The 22,792-nt window shown below is 50.0% G+C and overlaps 1 protein-coding gene across 2 annotated transcripts in view; it reads right to left on the bottom strand.

Annotated features, from left to right (window-relative positions):
• The window catches only part of TRMT44 (tRNA methyltransferase 44 homolog), a 36,215-nt gene extending 15,582 nt beyond the window's left edge, over nucleotides 1–20,633 (bottom strand). The window contains exons 1-6 of one of the 2 annotated variants that reach the window (XM_039468191.2): nucleotides 19,966–20,633; nucleotides 15,265–15,379; nucleotides 12,277–12,496; nucleotides 10,486–10,554; nucleotides 9,548–9,655; nucleotides 8,009–8,080 (exon numbers count right to left, since the gene is read on the bottom strand). In XM_039468191.2, coding sequence (XP_039324125.2) covers nucleotides 8,009–8,080; nucleotides 9,548–9,655; nucleotides 10,486–10,554; nucleotides 12,277–12,496; nucleotides 15,265–15,379; nucleotides 19,966–20,584 — 1,203 coding nt within the window. In that variant the 5' untranslated portion in view covers nucleotides 20,585–20,633. Of the gene's footprint in view, nucleotides 1–8,008; nucleotides 8,081–9,547; nucleotides 9,656–10,485; nucleotides 10,555–12,276; nucleotides 12,497–15,264; nucleotides 15,380–19,965 lie in introns of those variants that run through there. The other variant, XM_074395816.1, reaches the window with a different exon arrangement.
• Between the last annotated feature and the right edge of the window lie 2,159 nt (nucleotides 20,634–22,792).

The raw sequence follows: 22,792 nt of genomic DNA on the forward strand, positions 1-22,792 counted from the left end.
ATTGCAATAGTCCTATTTCATACACAGCTTCACAAAATTAAGACAATTTGTGCTCACCACAATGCTGTTGTTACAAACAGGTGTTTTGTTTTTTCTGTTTTTTTTTTTTTTTTTTTTTTCCAAAGATGGGGTTTCACCATATTGGTCAGGCTGGTATCGAATTCCTGACCTCAGGTGATCCACCCACCTCAGCCTCCCAAAGTGCTAGGATTACAGGCGTGAGCCACTGCACCCGGCTTGTTTTTTTTTGTTTTTAACACTCTCTTGCTTGCACTCAAATGAAGTTTTTGAAAGAAAGAAAAAAAGTTGCACCTTATGCTTGGTCTTTGAATTTCTACGTTGTCCCTATTCATGGAAACCACTCACCTGCAGCTGGGAGGGAATCATTCCCTAGAAAATTCACAACCAGCACAAACGTGTCAACAGAACCACCCTCATCCCGGCCACGCTCCTCCAGGGCAGAAGGCAAGACAGCATTCCCGGTATTTAATTAACACTGGAATAAACATAACTTTTTTTTTTTTTTTTTTTTGAGACGGAGTTTCGCTCTTGTTACCCAGGCTGGAGTGCAATGGCACGATCTCGGCTCACCGCAACCTCCGCCTCCTGGGTTCAGGCGATTCTCCTGCCTCAGCCTCCTGAGTAGCTGGGATTACAGGCACGTGCCACCATGCCCAGCTAATTTTTTGTATTTTTAGTAGAGACAGGGTTTCGCCATGTTCACCAGGATGGTCTCGATCTCTTGACCTCGTGATCCACCCGCCTCAGCCTCCCAAAGTGCTGGGATTACAGGCTTGAGCCACCGCGCCCGGCCTTAAACATAACTATTTTAGCATGGAGACTGAAGGCTGGGAGGCAACAAGGAAAGAAACTTCACACTTGATTAGAACACAGGACTCTCATCAGCAGGCCTTCCCTGACTAAGTGGTCGGGCAGGGTCTCCCCAGGTCAGTGACCCCACAGAAAAGTCTGATGCAGGTTGCTGGGGAACCTCTGATAAAGAACTAGAGTTTCTGTGCATTCTCCAAGGGGTGCCTCCCAGCAGCCAGCTCTTCCCTAGAGCCTGGGCTTACACAGGCGGCCTACTCAACTGCTGCTTGGATGTCCCTCCCAAAGGTGCTTTTTCACCTGGGGACACATGGAATTCTGAAATCAACCTCATCACTACTCTTTTCAGATTCAGAGCCCAATTCTGGGACGTGTGTGAGTCTACAGTCTGCACACGTATCTGCAGAACCTCCCCTAGTACCCGGCTAGATGACCGACGTTCCTCAAACCTGAGATTCTGAAGACATTTCCTAACGTGCTGGAATGTGAGTGGACAAGCCACGGCCGATCACTGCACAATAAAGCAAAGCGCAAGTGTGCAACCGAAGAGTTGAGCACCCAGGCCCGGCGTGGTGGCCGACCTCGTCATCCCAGCACTGTGGGAGGCCGAGGCGGGAAGATCACTCGAGCCCCAGAGTTTGAGACCTTCCTGGGCAATACAGGAAGACCCTGTTTTAACAACAAACACACACAAAATTAGCCAGGCACGGTGGCATGCACCTGTGGCCCCAGCTACTCGGGAGGCTGAGGTGGGAGGATCACTCAGTCCAGAAGGTTGAGGCCACAGTGAGCTGTGATCACATCAGTGTACTCCAGCCTGGGCAACAGAGACCCTGTCTCCAAAAAATTAAAACGCGGGCTGGGCATGGTGGCTCATGCCTATAATCCCAGCATTTTGGGAGGCCGAGGCGGGTGGATCCCTTGAGGCCAGGAGCCAGACTAGCCTGGCCAACATGGAAAAACCCTGTATCTACTAAAAATACAAGTAGCCAGGCGTAGCGGTGGTGTGCGCCCGTGCTCCCAGCCACCCAGGAGGCTCAAGAACAAGAATCCCTTGAATCCAGGAGGCAGAGGCTGCAATGAGCCAAGATCACACCACTGTACCACTCCAGCCCGGGGGAAACGTCTCAAAAATTAAAAGAAAAAAAGGGAGTGAGGCTGACAGGAAATGTAAAAATAGTTTTGAGATCTTTTTCAATTATTTTCTATTTCTATGAAATGTTGTATGTGGGGGGTGCATGGCAACACATTCAAGCTTTATGTACAAAGCATTTGAGCTCAGGGCATGGAAAAACACGGCGGCCCTGTGTATGCTCTTTGTGCATGCGCATGAAACTCCGTGACCCTGAAAACAGGACAGGGGAGGAGAATGTGTGATGGTGTGATAAGGACCGCTGAAAATAGCCTCCTGAGAACGCAGTTTGAGTGTGTACAAGGTCACAGGCACCTCAGCAACCCACCGCAAAGGGCCATCTGGTGCATGTTTGTAGTTAACACAAGCCCTTTTGATAAATACTTGGCGGGCGGATGCTGGGGGTGACTCTCTCAGAAGAGCTACCCCCTAGCCCCGCTCAGCTGGAATTCTCTGAGTACTTCGGTCTCCGCCTCATTGCAAGCTATAAGCTCCGCAATACACCTGAGATTTGTTTCAAAGTAACAGTGGGGACTGTCTGAGGGTCAGCACGGTGAGAGAAAAGAATAACCCTTGTAGCTGGCTGGTTCCTCTCTGCTTCCGTATATTCCTGATATTCTCCATAATGAAAAGTCAATGTTGTTTTTTATTTCATAAACCAACATTCTGTCCTCTGGCACATAAGGACCCGTGACCTAGTCATACCCAAGTGTGTAACTATGTGGCCGGGACCTTAAGGCAATGCTGGCAGCTAGGCACCAGCAGGGGTTTCGGAGGAAGGACAAACAGGCCCCCAGAGCTACCCAGAGAGGCCACGCCCACACCGCCCAGAGGAAGCGAGGCCACGCCTACAGAGCCACTATAACCTGTCCTAGGACCGCTCCTGAAGTGACCCATGACTTTTTTCCCGTTACAGGGTCATTTCTCTGGTCCTTAGTACCAGGAGAAGCAAGCTACTCTTGACCAAATTCTGACTTTGAGTGCACTTTGACCCCATGGTCACGTGCTTCTAGGGACCAGGGCTGGCTGACAGCTCCAAACAGATGTGCTGTCAGGCCCAGACCCCCAGGTATCTGCATGTCTGTAGCCCACCCCAGCCCAGCCTCTGTTCTGTTTCCTTCTCCACTGGTGGTCATCCCACAACACCCCTGGCCTCCTCCTCAGCACCTCCCACCACCCTGAACCTGCTGCACGAACTGGCTGTGTGTCTGCGGGTTGTCTGTCCCCCACCCCCTCCCAGGACCATAAAGGCAGGGGCTCTTGTCACTGTTGAATCGTCAGCACCTGAGAGTGCCTTGCTGGGAGTGGGCACCCAAACACCTGCTAAATCTGTGCAGCTCTTCTTTCTCCTATTGAACGCATCTCTCGTAGTACTCAGCTTCCTGAAATGGAAGTGTATCTGAGGCAGGACCTTTTCGAAAAACATTATGGCAATATGTATTGAAAACCTTTAAAGTCCAGCCTGTGAAAAATATTTTTTAAGTGGATGACGATTTATACACACAGAGTTATGTAGTGTAATTTATAATCTGAAAACAGACGGTCAAGAACAGAAGAGCTGAGTAAATAATTCTGCCCTCACCGCTTGCCATACACACAGCTGACCTAACCTCCACAAGTGTACCTCGGTTTGCTCGCCTGTAAAATGGGAATGAGAGAATTAACCTCCCAGTGCTGTTGTGAGGATGACAGTAAGTCACTGTACATACAATACATTTACCTTTAGAAAGGCATCCCCACACAGCACTGGATGACTGTCAGTTTTTATTACAATACACCTGGCCCTTGAAGAATCTGGGGGTTAAGGGGTATTGAACCTCCACACGAGTTAAGAATCTGCGCATAACTTTTAGAGACAGAGTCTCCCTTGCATCGCCCAGGCTGGTGTGCAGTGGCACAATCTCGGCTCACTGCAGCCACCACGTCCAGCTAATTATTTTGTTGTTGTTGTTAGTAGAGACGGGGTTTGGCCATGTTGCCCTGGCTGGTCTCAAACTCCTGACCTCAAGCGATCCTCATGCCTTGACCTCCCAAAGACCTAGAATTACAGGTGTAAGTCATTGCACCTGGCCCATGTATAACTTTTGACTCCCCAAAAACTGACTACTGTTAGCCTATTGCTGACCAGAAGACTTATCCATAATATAAACATAAAAGTCGATTGAAACACATTTTGTGTATTATATACTATAATCTTAAAATAAAGCTAGAGAAAATGTTATTAAGAAAATTGTGGCTGGGTGCAGTGGCTCATGCCTGTAATCCCAGCATTTTGGGAGGCCAAGATGGGTGGATCACTTGAGGTCAGGAGTTCGAGACCAGCCTGGCTAACGTGGTGAAACCCCGTATCTACCAAAAATACAAAAATTAGCTGGGCATGGTGGTGAGTTCCTATAATCCTAGCCACTTGGGAGGCTGAACTGCTGGAACCTGGAAGGCAGAGGTTGCAGTGAACCTGCAGCACATCACTGCACCCCAGCCTGGGTGACAGAGCGAGACTTTCTCAAAAGAAAGAAAATCATGAGGAAGAGAAAATCTATTTACTAGTCACTGAGTGGAAGAGGACTGACCATCACAAAGGTCTTCATCCCTGTCCTCTTGACACAGAGCAGGCTGAGAAGGAGGAAGAGAAGGGACTGGTCTTGCTGCCTCAGGTGTGGAAGACGTGGAGGAGGTGGAAGGGCAGGCAGAGGACAGGCACATGCCGTGTCACCTCAGGAAGTACACTGTAACTCCTGTCTGCTTTACTTTTTAGTAGCTTCTCTAAAAATGTTTCTATCAGTACCGATCATTCTTCCATTTCCTTTAGTTTCAGTGCACATCACAGCAGAGTCTGTGTCATAGAAGAAGTCAAATGAAGTTTTGAATAATCAGGACCTTCTGCCACACTGTCGGATGTCAACGTGCTCTCTGGCGTCGCCTCTTTTACATCTTCTTCCTCATCAGCTGGCACTGGCTTGGAAGCACTCATCTCCATCAGGTCCGTAGTTCCTTCCTCTGGAGTGGTGACTATTAGCTTTTGAATTTCTCAGGACCGCATCCTGCACCCTTTGCCTCCCACCTTGGTTTGCCAAATCCACAATCTCTCTCATGATTTCCTTGACTGGCTCTGTCGTACATTCTGTGAAGTCAGGCACAGCACCTGGACACCATTTTCTCTGGCAGGAATTTGTTTGAGGCTCGGTGGCTCTCGTGGTCTTTTCTGTAGCAATGATGGGGTCTTCAATAGTAAAATCCTTGCAGATTTTCAAGATGTTCTCTCTCTCAGAGTTCTCTTCCACAGTATCCAGTCCTTTCCACTGAACACTGTGCATAATGAGGCTTAAAGGTCCTCATAGCTCTCTGATCTAGAGGCTGAGAAGATGCTATCTTTGGGGTCAAGCAGACCACGTCAACACTGCTGGTGTTAAGAGGTTCCGGGTGGCCAGGGGCATTGTCCAATATCCGCAGAACTTTAAAAGGTAGTCCCTCACTGGCCAGGTACTTCCCGACTTCAGAGACAAAGCCTTGATGAACCCACAATAGAGTTCTTAACCGCCCAGGCCTTCTTATACAATCAAGCAACTGGCAGCTGGCGTTTCTCTTTTCCCTTCAGGATTTGGGGCTTAGCAGCTTTACAGATAAGGGCAGTCCTGATCTGAAACCTGACTGCATTCGCTCAGAACAACAGACTTAGCCTGTCCCTTCCTGCCTTACATTCTGGGGCTTCTCTTCCTTATGGCATTTTTTTCCACAATAGGGCACTTTCATCTGCATTAAAAACCTATTTAAGCAGACACGTCTCCCTTTGATAATTTTCTTTTTATAATGTTTTATTTTTTGTAGCGATGCGGTGGTGGAGGGGGCGGTCTTGCTATGTTGCCCAGGCTGGTCTTGAACTCCCGGCCTCCAGCGATCCTCCAGTCTGAGGCTCTGAAAGTGCTGACTGTAGGTGTGAGCCAGCGCACGTGGCCTCTCGGTGATGATTTTCTTAATGGCACCAAGGAACTCAGCTGCTGCCTCTTGGTCAGCTGAAGCTACGCCTCCTGTTATCCCAGCATTTTCTAAACCCAAATCACTTTCTAAAACGGTCAAGTCATCTTTTGCTGGCATTAAGTTCTGCAGCTTTAGAACCTTCACTTCCTTCTGCTTTATCGTATAATGACTGCTTTTTCTCACATCATATTAGAGTCTGTATGTATGCTTCTCTTGCAGCAATCTTGCCACCACATAAAAGCTGCATTCTCAATATGAGATAAAAAGTTACCCTGCAAAAAGTGCAAGGTTTTCATGCCTGCTGGTGTAGCTGCAGTGACAGTTTCACACATTTCTTTCCTTCTCTCTCTTTCTTCTTTTTACAGCAGTCCTTACACGGGATTCATTTATCCTGAAATGGTGGGTAAGTGGAGCTGCAGACCTAAATCTATACTACACATCGAGGAATTCAGCCTTTCCTTGCGATGCCGTGACTCTCCTCTGCTTCTTGGGAGCACTTCCAGCATCACTAGTGGCATTGTGTATGGGTCCCACAGTGCGTCTCGAGGTTCACAGTATTGCACCAAACACACTGACAATCACCAGCGATCACGGTCACTGGGCTGTGCAACCGGTGGGAAGAACGAGCTGCTGCTGCGGAGCGCGCAGCGCCGGGCGGCATTTTAAATGGACGCTTCCAACACTTGGGTTCACTGCAGCAGCCGCAGGCGGCAACTGGGAAATCCTGACAGTGCGTAGTATGTGCGACAGTTAGTTGCACGCAATCATGACTTCCTATTGCATCTTTACATCTACATTTCTCTTGACAGGGAATGACACCACATATAATCTGGTTCTAAGTTTTGATAGATTTTAGCTTTTTATAATAGATTTGCACAGTCAGGGTAGTAAACAGTAACACAGACCATTATGTACGTATATTTAATGAATTCATGACATATCTAAGTTTTTCCGATTTGTTTCAGTATTTCTAGGCTACGCATTTCATCTGAAGTTTTTTCAAGGTGTTGCAAATTTCCCAAAAATTGTCCAATGTATTTATTGAAAAAAATCTGCATAAAAGTGGACCCACAAAGTTCAACGCCATGTTGTTCAAGGGTCAGCTGTATTGTTTATGTTGCTGTTACCTACAATTAAATGGCCCATTATTCAGCCACTAAAAACATGCGTACAAATGACCGTCAAAGGCTTCAGGTAGTGCCTAGGATGGGAGGTTAAAGGAGCAGAAGCAGCCAGGGTCAAAGCTCCGCATACACCATGGTCACAAAGGGATTTTCTTGAACTGTAAATGGGTACATACTTATTTCCCTAAATTAAAGGTGATAACTATCTCTGGGTAGGGGCATTAAGAAAAGTGAGACTGTCCAAGTCCTAGAGAAGACAAATGTGAAGAATAGAGAGGACTGGCCCAAAGACAGGAGAGAAATGACGTGGGACCACACAGTCTGCCCTCACATCATCTGTGTGCCCAGAGATGAGCCCGCCAGGGGCACCTCGCTTCCATGCTGTGCACCTGGCTGCCTCCACTGCTCACGGGGGTGCTCCAAGAAGCCTTCTTAGAGGCCCCAAGGGGAATCCAGCCCTTCCTCTGCGTCCCCACAGCCCTCTACACCTTCTGTCCCGGCCCTGGCACAGCCTCCGCCCTTTGTGGCTCATCTGCAGGTGTCCCCATCCCTGGCGGAGTCCTGGCAGGCAGGGTACTCGTCGCCTGCTGAATGAACAAGCAGCCTCTGGGAGGCCTTGGAGAAGACTTCCCAAAGTGCCCTGGGCACGGCCCCTGCCTCGAGGCAGCGTGGGAGCACTCCAGACAAGATGCAGATGGCACTGACAGACTCTGGGAGAGCCAGCACTCCTGCCTGGAGGCCAGTGCCCTTCAGCCAGCTTAACCAGAGGCTTGGGAAGTCTACTTCTATCTTTCTTTTTCTCTTCTCTAATTTCAGAGCGCTTAGATGAATGTGAAGGCTTACCGTCAGCATGTCTGCTTGACCTATACAAAGAGACACGCTCACGACAACGAATCCCACTGGGGCTAAGCCATGCTGAGATCAAGGGCATGCATCATAAAGACAGTACCTCTAACCGAGTCTGCGGTCCATACATGTCCCAGATTTTTCTTCTTCGGACATCAATCCCTCTGCCTGGATGCTGAAAAAGTTAAATTTAGAAATCAAAGGTTAAGTATAGTACTTCATAATAAATTAGCAAGAACACACGAAAGCTCTGCAGGCACCAGCCCCAGTATGAAATGCAAGAGAAACGGCCCTTGGCATTCGTGGGTGGCACAAGCGTGACTTCTCAGCTGTCTGAAATAGACACCCACACCCCCGCAAGGCAGGTAAGAAGGTATACGCCGCTGATGGCCATTATAAGTCTTCAAGCGGGGACATGGAGCTGAGTGACCACAGCGGCCTTTAGCATGGGAACATGTCCAGGGCCAGTGCCCCAGGGAGCGCAGCTGAGAACACAGGCCAATTCCCTGCTCTCCGTCAAGCTCGGCGGCTTGCTCTCCTTGCCCCCTGCCCCACTCATTAACTCTCAGAGGGCACACTTGTTTATTCCAAGCCTGCAGAAGAGGAAGGGTGCACAGACACCTCCCAGCTGTCTCAGGTACCAGCTGCCAAGCTGCCGCCTGACACACTACCATCCCCACAACCAGCTTCCAGGTACTATGATTAGAAACTTGCTCTTTAATAGCACACTTGAAAAAGGGCATTTAACAACCATTCCAAGCTCTTCCGGGTGTAGACAAGTCTGTGCAGCCCACCAGTACAATGCTGTCCAGTACAGCAGGAAGATCAGCTTGGCACCACCAGGACTCGGTGCGGACTCCAGCTGCTGCCCCCCAGCAGGAAGTGGCTAAGCTCGCCACTGTCTCACAGGGTAACGGCGCCTGCTGCACCGGATGCAGGGGCAGGGGTATGAGTCGCTGGCAGGAAGCTCCAGGCACAAGACACCGAGAGCTGACTCGCCCCTACTGACCTCGCTCCCTGGGCAGGTGCCGCTCTCAGCCCGAGACTGCTTTTCCTGCATCAGCCGAACATGCAGAAAATGGATGCAGAAACTAGTACCCCGCCAGGCCAGAGTCTTTTGGGCCAGAACTGAATCTTCTCTTATTTGTTTTTAATTTTTTGTAGAGATGGGGTTTCACTATGTTGCCCAGGCTGGCCTCAAACTCCTGGGCTCAAGTGACCCCCCCGCCTCAGCCTCCCAAGTGCTGGGATTGCAGGCATGAGCCCCGCGCCTGGCCTGAAGCTTCTCAAGTGCAGAACCTGCCTTGCTTTTTTATCTCCTTCCAGCACCTTGGGACGGTGGGTTTCATGAGAAAAATCTGCCAGTAAAAAACATCCATGCTACTGAAAGCCTGTCATTTTATAGGCCCACGCTGGGGTCTGGGGCCTTCCTCGTAGGTCTAGTAAGATCACCACTTTTCCCTTGTTTTGTGAGCTGTTTGTTTATCAAATTAACAGAAGTTTATAAGTGCCTGCCTACTCTAATAGCCAGCTGACTCCAAATACAGACAGTACCAGCAGAAAAAGATGTCCATGAACCCTGTGTCTAACTTGAAGAAACTCTGGACGAGGTACCAGAAAAGGTCACGGAGCTGGGCCTCACCCCCTCGCTGCTCAGGATGTGGACCAGGAGGCCGTTTCCGCAGCCCAGGTCAACAAAGGACTGCCTGGCAGTGAGTCCCCGCGCAGCCCTTTCTTCTTCCCATAGAACCTAAGTGAAGAGAAAAACAAAACAAAGTCAGGTGGTAACTCACTCTACGCAGGAATAATTCCGACACAAAGCGGTCAGAGAAAACTCTGAGTTGAAAGGAAAGTGGAAATTATCTACTCTAAACATTCTTCTTTTATCTGAGACGGAATCTTGCCCGGTTGCCCAAGCTGGAGTACAATAGTGCGATCTCAGCTCACCGCAACCTCTGCCTCCCAGGTTCAAGCAATTCTCCTGCCTCAGCCTCCCGAGTAGCTGGAAGTACAGGCACGTAACACCACACCTGGCTCATTTTGTATTTTTAGTAGAGACAACGTTTCACCATGTTAGTCAGGCTGGCCTCAAACTTCTGATCTCAAGTGATCCACTGGCCTCGACCTCCCAAAGTGCTGGGATTATAGGCTTGAGCCACCGTGCCCAGCCTACTCTAAACATTCTTATAGATAATAAAACCAAGACTATAAAATCAGAGGGCATGCCCAAATGTAGCTAGCCAGCACGCCAGCAGAGGAAAGGGCTGGAAGGCCCCAGGCCATGTGCTCCCCAGTGCTTCCAGCGCAATGGCTGCTGACAGTGGACTGACAGTTCCGCCTGCAGGTCAAGTTTGAACCTGAGGTCAAGCTTCAATCCAAACTTGTTCCTACACGCATCAGAAGGACCCCATGACGTCAAACCATGACATGTGTAACCAACCCTGGCCAGCAGAACTGTGAGCAATGGAAGTCATGGATTTGGAAACTGCCCTTCCCTACGGGTAGCATCTGCCTGCAGCAACCTTCACCGCCCCCACCCCGCCCCCCGCACAGACACGCTGGGATCATGCACGCTCTTACCAGCAGGTACGCTGCAATAGCTACGTCTTCATACACAAACTTCTCAGGATCAGTTACTTCAGGCCACACCTAAGACAGTTTCAAGCGCAAATGTAAATGGTTCAGTTTCCCCACGACCATTTCCTAATACTTAAGTATCCCCATAAAGCGTAAATCAACTGAACTAATTGTGCACTAAAATAAAAAATATAAGCTCAAGGGCAGGAATTCACAACTGATTTCTTACAATGAATGATTTACATAAAGAAACAGAGCCTGCCAAGAACAATGCATCCAAAGCCAGATTTCACAATCAACGGAGCGTGCACCAGATATTTAACTGAGCCAGCAGACGCAGAGGGAACACAGCTACACTGTGCTCACTGTTTACGCAGGTAAGGGCAATGGACAGGGAAACCAGGGCCAGCACGTGGAGCAGCGAGAGCCGCAAGCCGCAGACTAGGAGACCAGCGCTCCAGCCCATGGTCCGTCCGTGGCTGCCATCGCCCCACCTGTCAAACCGGGATGAAGTCCAAGCCTCAGCTAACAGGCAGGATCATCAAGCTGCCCTCAAAACTGTAAAGCACTAGCTGGGCAAAGATGAACTCTCGTTATTAAAATTAGTCACGTTCAGAACTGGCATTGGCAAAGGAGGAAAACCAACGGCCAGTGGTAAAAGCTGAAATTTCTACTTCCAGCCACAGTGCCTTAGACAACCCAGACGAACCCTCTTACTGGACACAATTCCAAAAGCTGGAGAAACATAAAAAGTACCTTCTGGACAGTACTGAACAGCTAACAAGATGGTAAAGGACCACGAGGTCAGGATGTGGGAGCGAACGCAGCCTCAGTCAGCCAACCCCTGGGACCCTCAGGTGCTTCAGCAATAATGAAAGGCTACAGCTTTAAACCTGGGACTCTGGAGGTGCTTTTGTTACAGAGCAAGAGGTGACTGGTTAAAAAAACACATGGGGCCTGGCGCAGTGGCTCACTCCCTGTAATCCCAGCACCTTGGGAGGCCAAGGCGGGTGGATCACGAGGCCAAGAGGTTGAGACCATCCTGGTCAACATGGTGAAACCCCATCTCTACTAAAAATACAAAAATTAGCTGGGCATGGTGGCGCACGCCTGTAGTCCCAGCTACTCGGCTACTCGGGAGGGAGGCTGAGGCAGGAGAATTGCCTGAACCCAGGAGGTGGAGGTTTCGGTGAGCCGAGATCGCACCATTGCACTCCAGCCTGGGTAACAAGAGCGAAACTCCGTCTCAAAAAAAAAAAAAAAATCTCCCTTTAGGTCTCTTGAAAACAAATAATAGACAAGTAAAGATCAATCCTTTTCCATTATATATCTGCCTATGTTTTTGTCATTTGCACCCCTACGTATGTCAAAGCACAGCCGGCAACAGGAAGAACAATTTCACCTGGCAGAGTTTTGATTATTTTACCTCATTTAAATGAAGGGCGTGCCGGATGCAGTGGCTCACACCTCTAATCCTAGCACTTTGGGAGGCCAAGACAGGAGGATTGCCCATGCCCAGGAGTTCGGGACCAGTCTGGGCAACATGGTGAAACCTCATCTCTACTTTTTAAAAATACAAAAAACTAGCCAGGCATGGTGGTGTGTGCCTGTAGTCCTAGCTACTGGAAAGGCTGAAGCTGAATCGCTTGAAACCAGGACATGAAGGCTGCAGTGAGCTGAGATCGTGCCACTTCACTCCAGCCCTTTCTTTTGGGTGACAGAGTGAGACCGTCACCAAAAAAAAAAGAAACCATGCAGGGGGAAATAATTGTAGCTATTCCTCAGCAGAATTACCTTAACCATTTCCTTATACTTCTCCTTAAGTTCCTGGTAAGCCTTGCTGTACTTCATGATGGAGACGAGGGAAAGGGTGCTCTTAAAGCCACTCTTCCTGTTCTGTACACACCACCTGGCCAACTTGGCCGGCAGCTGTTCTCCAAGCCACATGGGTTTGGGATATATAATTCCATCTGAATGCCATCTTTCTGGACAGAAAATTAAAACAGATATGAACCTTTAAAAATAAGAGAAATATGAATAAGCACAGACATGTTCAGTTCTTATTTTAAAATTATCCATTTATTTACCGAGAGAACAGAAGCTATTATAAAATAGTACCAAAAACATGAAACCAACTAGAACGTTTTACAGAATTTTCATCTACTAGAGGAGAACAATGAAAAAGCACAAAGGATCGATCCCTCTTTCCCTGCAAACTTTGTTAAGAACATATTGACACAACTGTGAAGTCCACAGCCAGACAAATAAAGGACTCTTTCCTTCTGCTTCATGCACAAGGGGCCAGATTCTAAGTGTCCAAGGATTTCCTGACGTTTCTATTCTTTACGCATTTCCACACGTGCAACTCAAATGAGTATACCGGCTCACCAACTAGCTACCTGCCAGAAGGCGAAGTACTCAGCCAGAGATAAGGGCCGCCCCGCATTTTGCTGGCTCACTTTGTCTTCCCCACCTCTTCTGCCATCAGAAGGCCCTGAGGGCGAGGCTCCTGCCCGTCTGACTGGCTGCTCCACCCCCAAGCCCCAGCAGTGCTGACACACAGCAGGCACTGTTTAGGGATGAATTCAGTGAAGGACTAAAAGCTCAAAATCCTTGGGGGAACTGGCGGGACAGACGCGCACCCAGATAAAATACGCTGTCCAGGGCTGCAACTGGGGCAGCACAGGAAGGGGGGGCGTTCAGTTTGCTGGGTCAATGAGAGAAAGCTACGATAAAAGTGACATTCAACAGACGTTGCTAAGAACAAGCAGAACGCAGCCGCTGGGTGAGCGGGGCAGAGCTGAAGAGCCCAACAGGCGCGCTGAGGGCACGGCAGCAGCATGACCCCCGCGCAGGGATAATGGCCAAATCAGTCACGTTCAGAACTGGCATTTGGCAAAAGAGGAAAAACCAATGGCCAATGTTAAAAGTTGAAATTTCTGGCCGGGAGCGGTGGCTCACATCTGTAATCCTAGCACTTTGGGAGGCCAAGGTGGGTGGATCACCTGAGGTCAGGAGTTCAAGACCAGCCTGGCCATCATGGTGAAACCCCCATCTTTAAAAAAAAAAAAAAAGTTGAAATTTCTATTTCCAGCCACAGTGCCTTAGACAATCCAGATGAACCCTCTCACTGGAAACAACTTCAAAAGCTGGAAAAACACAAAGTACCTTTTGGACAGTACTAAATAGCTAACAAGATGGTAAAGGACCACAGAGGCACCTGGCACAGGGAAGCCTGGTTTCTCCTGGTGCCTGCTCTCACCCCTCACTCTCCAACAAACACGTGCTGGCAGGAAGGGACATTGGGGCAGGATCCCCCGACAACTCGGGGCAACCTCTGGGCGGCTCTCAAAGGGCTTTGTGGTACAGGGCCTGACATCGCTTTCAAGCTCGGAAGCTGCAAAGGTCCAGGTGAGGCCCAGCCCTGCCACCTCCTCAGAGGCTCAGGAATGATTCAACCCATTTCGAGGTGAGCAGACGGAAGGCCAGGAGGCAGAGAACGTACCCAAGGCCACACTGCTGGTGGGAAACCCACGCTCTTCTCGCCACACCCCTCTGCTTTCTAGGAAGCCCAGGCAAACCCATTCCATTACTCAGATGTTAGCCCCAAGACTGTTTCAGAAAGTACAGGTTGGAAGCGGCGCTCAGGAAAATATCAGCTGACGAGTAATGAATGAATTCACTCCTCCTCTTTTCATTTTAAAAATACCAAATGGGGCCAGGCGTGGTGGCTCATACCTGTAATCCCAGCACTTTGGGAGGCCAACACAGGCGGATTACCTGAGGTTGGGAGTTCGAGACCAGCCTGACCAGCACGGAGAAACCCTGTCTCTATTAAAAATACAAAATTACCTGGGCGTGATGGTGTAGCCTGTAGTTACAGCTACTCAGGTGGCTGAGGCAGGAGAATCGCTTGAACCCAGCGGGGCAGAGGTTGTGGTGAGCCAAAATCGCACCACTACACTCCAGCCTGGGAAACAAGGGCAAAAACTCTGTCTCAAAAAAAAAAAAAAAAAAAAAAACCTGGTGTGAATTAAATCTCATACTTTTTGTACAGACCCAAATATCATACGGAATTAAGGGTGCTTATTAAACTGCTACTTCATAATAAGCATCACTGACTCGCTGCAGAAAGAAGCATCATCTATTCCCCATTACTAAGTCATAAAAAAAAACAAAATAGACTGGGCATGGTGGCTCATGCCTGTAATCCCAGCACTTTGGGAGGCCAAGGCAGGTGGATCACTTGAGGCCAGGAGTTTGAGACCAGCCTGGCCAACAGGGTAAAACCCTGTCTCTATTAAAAATACAAAAAGTAACTGAGTGTGGTGGTGGGTGCCTGTAGTTCCAGCTACCTGGGAGACAGGCACGAGAATCACTTGGATGCAGGAGGTAGAGGTTGTAGTGAAACGACGTGGTGCCACTGCACTCCAGCCTGGGCGACACAGCAAGACTCTGTCTCAGTAATAATAGTAATAGTAATAATAACAATAACAATACAGGCATTTGAGTTAACTTGACTTCAGAGCTAACACTGAGGGCTGCTAAACCATCACAGCCACAGGGAAGGTAGAGACCAGAGACCCCAGCCAGGCTGTGACCACCCGACCTCCAGGCCACGCGCCAACAGGAAGAGCAACCTGGCATGGGCACACGAGCTGGCAATGCATTCCTCATAACCGCAACCACCTCAGGGACAGGACCTTAAGCCCTCTGGCAACCCAGAGTCCTTGAGCCACCTAATGGAAACCGTCGCACCAGGGTCCACCGCCCAGCTCTTACCACTCTTCTCTGCTGTGACTCAGCTGAATCTGATACACGTTGCTCATCTTAACCTTTAAGTTCCCCTTATCATCTTCTTCCAAAGGCAAGAACGTTACAGATCCACTGAGGACATCTGGAAAGAAAAAGAAAAGAATGATAAACTACAACTGCCCAGCAGGACGCGTTCAGTCCCGCAGCGCTCTCCCTGCACTCTATTCCGGACGGCACTCCAGGAGAGGAGCTTCTGCCTTTCATTCACGGCTACAGCCCAGAGCCGAGAATGTGCCAGGCACACAGCAGCCATTCTCTGCAGCATCTGCTGGGGACGCATGAGCCAGGACCTGAGGAAAGGGCCAGCCGACGTGGACTCCACCGGAACCTGAGAGCTACATCAGAGAGAACAGGGGACCTCTGCCCTAGCTGAGTGTCTGCCACAGCCTGGCCATGACCTTCAGATGTGAGCAAGGCACAGAACTCTGCTCCACCATCAGAGGCCAGTTCAGGAAAGTGACATCATTCCAGGCCTTCCTTTTTTTTTTTTTCCTTTAATAAGGACAGGATTTCACCATGTTGGTCAGGCTGGTCTTGAACTCCTGACCTCAGGTGATCCGCCTGCCTTGGCCTCCAAAGTGCTTGGATTACAAGTGTGAGCCACCACGCCCAGCCCATTCCAGGCCTTCCTAACAATGGCTTTTTTTTTTTTTTTTTTTTTCTGAGACGGAGTTTCGCTCTTTTTACCCAGGCTGGAGTGCAATGGCACGATCTCGGCTCACCGCAACCTCCGCCTCCTGGGTTCAGGCAATTCTCCTGCCTCAGCCTCCTGAGTAGCTGGGATTACAGGCACGCGCCACCATGCCCAGCTAATTTTTTTTTTGTATTTTTAGTAGAGACGGGGTTTCACCATGTTGACCAGGATGGTCTCGATCTCTCGACCTCGTGATCCACCCGCCTCGGCCTCCCAAAGTGCTGGGATTACAGGCTTGAGCCACCGCGCCCGGCCCAACAACGGCTTTATGCTGAGTGGAGTCCTCACTGCATGGCGGGACTTCCCACTCACCTTCCCATCAAAACATAAGCAGAGTGGCCTATTCCTAAGCTAAATGTACAGTATTCTATCAGTTTCTGTGGATACTTACAGTTTGGCTATATAAAGTTCTAGCTCTAAAATCAATCGTGTTTACCTTTGATATTTAAAAAACAAAACAAAACAAAACAAAATCTCAGTTACAGAGGAATATATGCTTCACAAGCTAAGTACGCACAGCTGTGTGGCTCCCCTTCCACAGCAGGTGAAAGAGCAAGGCCTGCCGGAGCAGAGCGGAGCTGAAGGGGCTGGGTGGATTCAGACCGGGCGCAAGCAGTGTCGGGGCAAGGAAACTCCAGTCAGCTGTGGAATCCAGAGCGGCCAGGGAAGGCCTCCCTAATCACGTGACGTTTGAGCAGAGAGCCCAAGGAGGTCAGGGAGTGTGCCACGGGGCACCTGGAAGAAGTGTTTCAGACACAGGAGCAGCAACTGCAAAGGCCCTGGGGCAGGAGGGTGCTCAGGTGCGTGGGGGATGGAGGTGAGTGCTGTGGACAAGGTGACAAGCGGTAGGAGGTGAAACCAAAGGGAAACAGGGCCCACCCAGGTCACACAGGGCATTGCAGTTCACAAAAGTACAGCTGTTACTGTGAGTGAGACCAGAGAGAAGAGGACTGACACAATGCATCGTTCTTTCCATGAATCACCTCATTGGAAAGCCACAACAGGATCAGGCAGGTGGCCGATGCCTGTTCTCCCAGCACTTTGGAAGGCCAAGGCGGGAGGCTCACTTGAGGCCAGAAGTTAGAGACCAGACTAAGCAACATAGTAAGACCCTATTTATACAAAAAATAAATAAAGTAAAATAAAACTCACAACTTTATCATCAGTATTATTTTCAGCACCCTCTAGATCAGGGTTTCTCAGCCTCGGCGTCACTGGCATTTGTGGCTGGATAGCTGCTGATTGCAGGGAGTTGTCCCGTGTGCTGTAGGATGCTCGGCAGATGCCCTGGCCCAACCCGCCAGATGCCGGCCGCATCCCGCCCTCTCTGACCAGTGTTGCAACCCCAAATCCACTGTGGCTGCTGTCACTGAACAATGACACATTTCCATTTTTTTAATTTTTAATTTTTTATTTTTGTGGGTGCATAGCAGGTGTATACACGCATGGGGTACATGAAATGCTTTGCTACAGGCATGCAATGTGAACTCATCACATCATGGAGTGCAGTGTCCCTATTGAACCCTCTGTTTTAGGTGAGAAAAGCAGGCGTTCAAAATATGAAGTCATCTGTCTCAAGTCCACACAGCCTCAAACTGAACGCTGTTGCTTGACTAAAGAGGTCAAGTTCTTAACCACTGTGTTGTCCTGTTGCCTGCTACGAACACTTAAGATTTCTTAGTCACAGTACTCTTTTTTTTTTTTTTTTTTTTTGAGACGGAGTTTCGCTCTTGTTACCCAGGCTGGAGTGCAATGGCGCGATCTCGGCTCACCACAACCTCCACCTCCTGGGTTCAGGCAATTCTCCTGCCTCAGCCTCCTGAGTAGCTGGGATTACAGGCATGTGCCACCATGCCCAGCTAATTTTTTGTATTTTTAGTAGAGACGGGGTTTCACCATGTTGACCAGGATGGTCTCGATCTCTTGACCTCGTGATCCACCCGCCTCGGCCTCCCAAAGTGCTGGGATTACAGGCTTGAGCCACCGCGCCCGGCCTACTCTTTCTTTGTGGCGGCGGGAGGGAGTTGAGTCTCGCTCTACCACTGGAATGCAGTGGTGCGATCTCAGCTCACCGTAACCTCTGCCCCCTTCTGCGTCAGTCTCCTGAGTAGGTGGGATTACAGGTGCCCGCCACTACAGCTAATTTTTGTATTTTTAGTAGAGACAGGGTTTCACCGTGTTGGCCAGGCTGGTCTTGAACAGCCACGTTACTCTTAAGACCTTCATAAGCTTACCGAGAATAGGGCCAGGAAAGTGACTCTTCTGGCGACTCTAAGAGATTTTATTATTAACCTATTTTACAAATGAAGACACTGAGACACAGAGAGGCTCTAAAACCTGCCCACAGCCATACGGCTTATCACTGGCAAGACCGAAATTCAAACCCAGGCTGTCTATACTCCATGGAGGACGTAAGTCCTCTGGTGAGCCTTCCTGGATGGAGCTGAATATAGAAAGCCATCCTGAAAAAGCACTCCTTATTGAGAGGGAACATTGCCTCCCCGAGAGGAAGAAAGGAAAAACTCAGCCCTGCCCCTCTCTTCAGCTAAGTCTACACATGAAGGCCTCGTGGGCACTGCTTCTCCGAGCCTCTCAGCCCAGTGGATGCACACTGTAAAATGGTTAAGATTAGAACGCAGTTGATAAGAGCTGGAAGAACTCCTAAACTAGACTGGACTGGCAGGGTCAGAGGGATCCCCTGGAGGAAGGGACACCCAGAGTCTTACGAAGGCACAGAGGCAGACAGTACTGGGAGCTGTCAGAGGGGACTATGTACCTACCAGGAATTGCTGCCTGAGGTAGGCACCAGAGCCTCTCAAAAGTGTCCATGCCCTAATACCCAGGACTTGTGAATATACTGTATTATGTGGCAAAAGGGACACTTTGCAAACATGATTATGGTTACAGATCTCAAAACGGAGGAGTGCTCTGGATTACCAGTGTGGGCCCAGTCTAACTCCATGGGTCATAAATAGCAGAGAATTTTCTCCAGCTGGAGGCAGAGAGGAGAAGCAGCAAGAGAGGAAGGCAGAGAGATTCTAAGCGTGAGAATGATTCAACCCCATTGCAGGCTCTGAGATGTCCGAAGCTGCATGAAAGAACTAGAGAGAGGCCTCTAGGAACTGACAGCCAGCAAGGGAAAGAGGACCCCAGGCCCACATAAAAAATTGGATTCTACCAACAAGGCGAACGAGCCTGGGAACAGATTCCTTCCCAGAACCTCCAGGTAAGAGCCCAGATGACCGGCTCTTTGATTTTGGCCTTGTGAGAGAGACGCAGAGAAACCAGCAGAGCCAACAGGCTAAGACGGCCAGGCTTGGACGTGGAGACCTATCAGTCCTGAGGACAGTGGGTTCCAGACGCACCTGCTGGCTGTTTGAGTCTGTAAATATACCACCTCTGCATATCCTCAACAAGGATTCCTGACCTACAGAATTGAAAGAAATAATTAAATTTGTGTTGTGACCATTAAATTTGCAGTAATTTGTTACAGTGGCAATAGAAAACACAGACTGCTGAATAAAGTTTGAGGGAAGTGGCTGAGGCCGAAGTGTCAACGTCACGGGCAGTAAAAATAAATGCCAGAGATTTAACAAATATTGAGAACTAGTAGGTTCCCATCCGGCCAGTCTCTATGCTCTTTCACAGCTACCTGTCTCAGCATAAATAGCTCCCTTTACACCTACAGCTGGATCTGCTGCTAAACTCCTAGTTATCATGCAATAACCAGCTGGTCCTTCACTGTCTCCCTGAAGCCTTCCAGACACCACCCCAATCAATTATCCCACCTTCTGTACTAATGACACAGATTTCTACGCGCCCACTCAACACACACACAGGCCTAACAACCGCCCTAGGACATCGCAGAGGAACTGGCATCACAGGTAGGTACCCTTAGGACCTTTTCATTGACCCGCGGTTCCGTGAATGCTTTTTAATCTAATCGTATCCGTCTACTATCATAACACTCTTACCTTGCACAACCATTTCCCTCCTGGGAGCTGTAATCGGGCAATGAGGGCTAGTTTTCGGGATGACGGTTCTGAGAACCACGTCGAGCTTACGCTGCGCCTCTGGCTGCGATCCCGCCCTGGAGCAGGTGAGGAAGTCCAGCAGCTTCGAATTGCCACGGGCGAGACTTCGGGATAAATCGTCCCAGAGCGAATCCAGATCCGCGGCGGGGAAGTCGCCCTCCCCTCCTTCAGCATGGCCGGCGTGCCCGGGGTCTCGCAGGGGCGCGGAGGCGGCTTCCCTCTGTGCCTCCTCTAGCTGGCACCGGCCCTGGGTCTCCTCACTTTCGCAACACGCCGTGCCCTGCTGGGGTCCTGATGGTGGCCTGGGGCCCGGGGCCCCTCCGGGGGAACCCTGGCCGGGTCCCGGACCCCGCTCCTTCTGCTCCGGACCTGAGCTCGTCCCAGGGCAGCAGGCCTCGGCGCGGGGCAGGGCGGCGCTCCGGCGGGCTTCCAGGCGGGCGCCGCACAGCCGTTTGTTGGCCACCTGCGGCCTTTCCAGCCACACCTCCACCGCAGCCCAGAAGCCCCGGGGGAGCAGCGCGCCTGGGTCTCTGATCGCGGCCCGGCCCACCTCCGCCATAGCACCCGGCAAGTGTAGAGCCCCGGCAGCGGCGCGCCGAGATGACGCAGCCCTGTGGCGCGGTGCGTTGACGTCATGGGGCGGGGCGCTGGGACCGGAAATGGGCGTGGCTGGAGGGGACCTCCTTTCCTGCTTTTGGTTTCCCCAGCGGGGGTTCAGCTGCGGAGTCTGTGGGTGAGGAGTTTGACGTTTGTTTTATTTCCTGGGGATCCACCCTAGGCGCATTGCTGCCCGATAGTAACATGATCTGGACTGTTTTGAGAGAATTCTGGAGGTGGTATATTTACAGACTCAAACAGCCAGCAGGTGCGTCTGGAACCCACTGTCCTCAGGACTGATGGTTAGGTCTCCACGTCCAAGCCTGGCCGTCTTAGCCTTGGTGACCCGCACGTACACCTCTGGATGGTCCCTAGGAGCCAGAGAAGTCTGGAGTAACCACAAGTAACCCCGTGGCCACAGAAAGAAGTGAAAACTTGTTCCTGCCTCAAGGAATCGCTCTTTAAGCTGCACCCATTGTTCCTGTTCAGCCTTGCAAAAATTTCCCCCGGGACACTGGGTTTCTCAAGACTCCCACCCCTGTAACTAGGTAATCTACCGCCCTCTCCCCATTTATTACAAACAGGCATGATCATAAGGGTGGGGACTGCAACCGATACTCCCCATCCTTATGATCATGCCTGTTTGTAATAAACGACCCCTACCCTTGTGATCCTGCATCCCCTGACGCCCTTCCCGTCCCCAAGATAGATAACCACCTTTAGCCCCAACCTTTATAACCAATCCCCTCTCCTACTCCCTTGGCCTAACTCCTTTCTTGGACTTGGCCGGCTTGCACCCAAGTGCGAAGTGAACGGCCTTGTTGCCCACACAGAGCCTGCCTGGTGGTCTCTTTACGTACGGGACGCTCGAGACATGATTACTGGTAAAAGTCAGGGAGGCTAAGTTTGTGAAAATTCAAGATGAGTCCTCGTATGAAAGCTCACTTTTCTCCACTTGGGTTCTGGTTTGCTTTTAGTGGGAGCCTTACAGCCAGTGCCTTCCTAAGTCTGAGCACAGCCATGACGTTTCATAAGAATCATGTAATGTTATCCCAGGAGGTTTGAAGGTCACCTGGCACCTACATGTCCCCAGGAGCAACAGAGAAGGTTGGATCCTGCCAATTTAGTCCAACATCATCAGCAGCTGGTCTGCAGAATCTCTAGTGAAATCCAAAAACCTCCAATATTCTTAATTATTTGTGTACACGAATCCCTCAACTGGGATTTTGTCATTCCTAACGGATCTCTGTTAGAGTCAGAGAAGTGAAAGCTAACTCAGATCATGTGGTTTATTAGAGAGAAGAGCACAGACCAAATGTCGGTGGAATTAAGTAAAAGGTGAATGAGATAGATCCTCACAGCCACAGCTGCTCGCCTTAGTGTTTGATCACATACAGTAATTGCTTTTTAGGCTGTCCGAGTTAGTTTTCTAGGGCTTCCATAACAAATTACCATAAACCCGGTGGCTTAAAACAGCACACACGTAGGCCGGGCGTGGTGGCTCAAGCCTGTAATCCCAGCACTTTGGGAGGCCGAGGCGGGTGGATCACGAGGTCGAGAGATCGAGACCATCCTGGTCAACATGGTGAAACCCCGTCTCTACTAAAAATACAAAAAATTAGCTGGGCATTGTGGCGCGTGCCTGTAATCCCAGCTACTTAGGAGGCTGAGGCAGGAGAATTGCCTGAGCCCAGGAGGCGGAGGTTGCGGTGAGCCGAGATCGCGCCATTGCACTCCAGCCTGGGTAACAAGAGCGAAACTCCGTCTCAAAAACAAAAACAAAAACAAAAACAAAAACAAAAAAACAGCACACACGTATTCTCTCATAGTTCTGAAGGCTCTGAGAATCCATTCCTCTCTCCTAGTTGGTGTGGTTGCCAGCAGTCATTGGCATTCCTTGACCTGTGCCTCCAGCACTTCAGTCTCTGCCTCCGTGGTTACGTGGTGGTGTTTCTCTGAACCTCTTTTTCTCTTCTAATAAGGGCACCATTCACAGTGGATTAGAGACAACCCTAGTCCAGCATGACCTCGTTTTAACTTGATTACCTCTGCAAAACCCCATTAACAAATAAGGTCACAGAAGCCAGGCGTTAGCACCTCAACATATCTTTAGGGACACCGTTCAACCCCAACACCGGTCAAAGGTATTTAGCCTGGTTAGGGCAGCCAA

Source organism: Saimiri boliviensis, chromosome 3, assembly GCF_048565385.1.
Source record: "Saimiri boliviensis isolate mSaiBol1 chromosome 3, mSaiBol1.pri, whole genome shotgun sequence".
NCBI lineage: Eukaryota > Metazoa > Chordata > Mammalia > Primates > Cebidae > Saimiri > Saimiri boliviensis.